The sequence below is a fragment of the Arachis ipaensis genome, chromosome B04 (genome assembly GCF_000816755.2).
Source record: "Arachis ipaensis cultivar K30076 chromosome B04, Araip1.1, whole genome shotgun sequence".
NCBI classification, from domain to species: Eukaryota; Viridiplantae; Streptophyta; class Magnoliopsida; order Fabales; family Fabaceae; genus Arachis; species Arachis ipaensis.
Genome location: NC_029788.2, coordinates 101,383,976 through 101,385,147, shown reverse-complemented (window position 1 = coordinate 101,385,147; position 1,172 = coordinate 101,383,976). Strand labels below are relative to the sequence as shown.

Below are 1,172 nucleotides of genomic sequence, written 5' to 3'. Positions count from 1 at the left end.
CCTAAAAAATTATAGTTAGTCAACTTGTTTGTGATAAAAATTAATTATAGATATTTTAAAATTAAAAAGCGAAATAAAAAAAAATCTTTACTTCTTTGATAAAATAAGTTGAAGTTTTCCTAAATCCAAATAGCATTTCTTTTGAATAAAATAGCTGTCTATAAGTACTCTATTTAAGAATTTAAACATAATATTTTCTAAATCGTTTAGAAGTGATTTGTTCATTAGAATTTCATATGGTTTTGCAAAACCCTCCCTTCCAAAACAATACTTCAAATTTTATTGCCGTTTACAATGTTACTCAAACATATAATAATTTTGTAGATTACACAAATCCCTTAATGTCACCAACAATGTGAAAATCTTCAAAGAAAAAGGTCCTGGCTGATGAAATTGAAGATAGAGTAATGAAGAACAAAGGCTACTCCTCAGAATTAGAGATGAAGATTTGCAACTTAATTGAAAATGATATGAAAGACTTACATTTCACACAAAAGGGTATATGTGAGACTGAAAGGTTTGAGGAGATTTGTTTGGTGTATGAGCATCACATTTTTAACTCTCTGCTGCATGAAATTGTGAATGAACTTGTAGAAACATTTTAGTTGAGAATTCTAATCAGTTGATGTGTAACAGTAATAGATAATTTAATTACTTTAACATGACAGAATTACGCTTTAGAGTTTAAGGTTTAGGGTTTTACTAATAACAGTCCTCTGTCTTTATTTTATTCTCATTACCTTAAACTGAATTAAATCACACATTTAAACTTTGGCATCACTAGACTTTTTCATATGATACACTTGCGTATGGTGATGTCATCCCCTAACGGAGCAAGCGAAATCTGGACTCAAGAATCAGCTACAACTCGTCTACTGTCCGCCGGGTCTATAAGATTCTGAAACCTTGCTTTCATGCACTGCAACAGAGCCACCCCAGAGAGTGTTAATGTGTTATCATAGACAACTATCCCACCAACTTTCAAGAACTTCATTAGGCTCTCATGGTAATTAATGAGCCAAAATTGATATACTCGTATATTAGTAAGTGTACCAAATCACTCCAAGTAATACCACAGCGAGTGAATATTGTTCTCATATAGATTAACGGATTAAATCAAGTAACGTCTAATTGAATTTCTAATTAGATCGATCAAACCCTGACAAAAGAAT

The 1,172-nt window shown here is 31.2% G+C and overlaps 1 protein-coding gene across 1 annotated transcript in view; it reads left to right on the top strand.

The window, feature by feature from the left end:
- Positions 1–635, top strand: part of LOC110270723 — a 2,145-nt gene extending 1,510 nt beyond the window's left edge. The window contains exon 2 of the mRNA XM_021120201.1: positions 325–635. Within this exon, the coding sequence (XP_020975860.1) occupies positions 325–359 (35 nt within the window). The 3' untranslated portion in view covers positions 360–635. The remainder of the gene's footprint in view (positions 1–324) is intronic.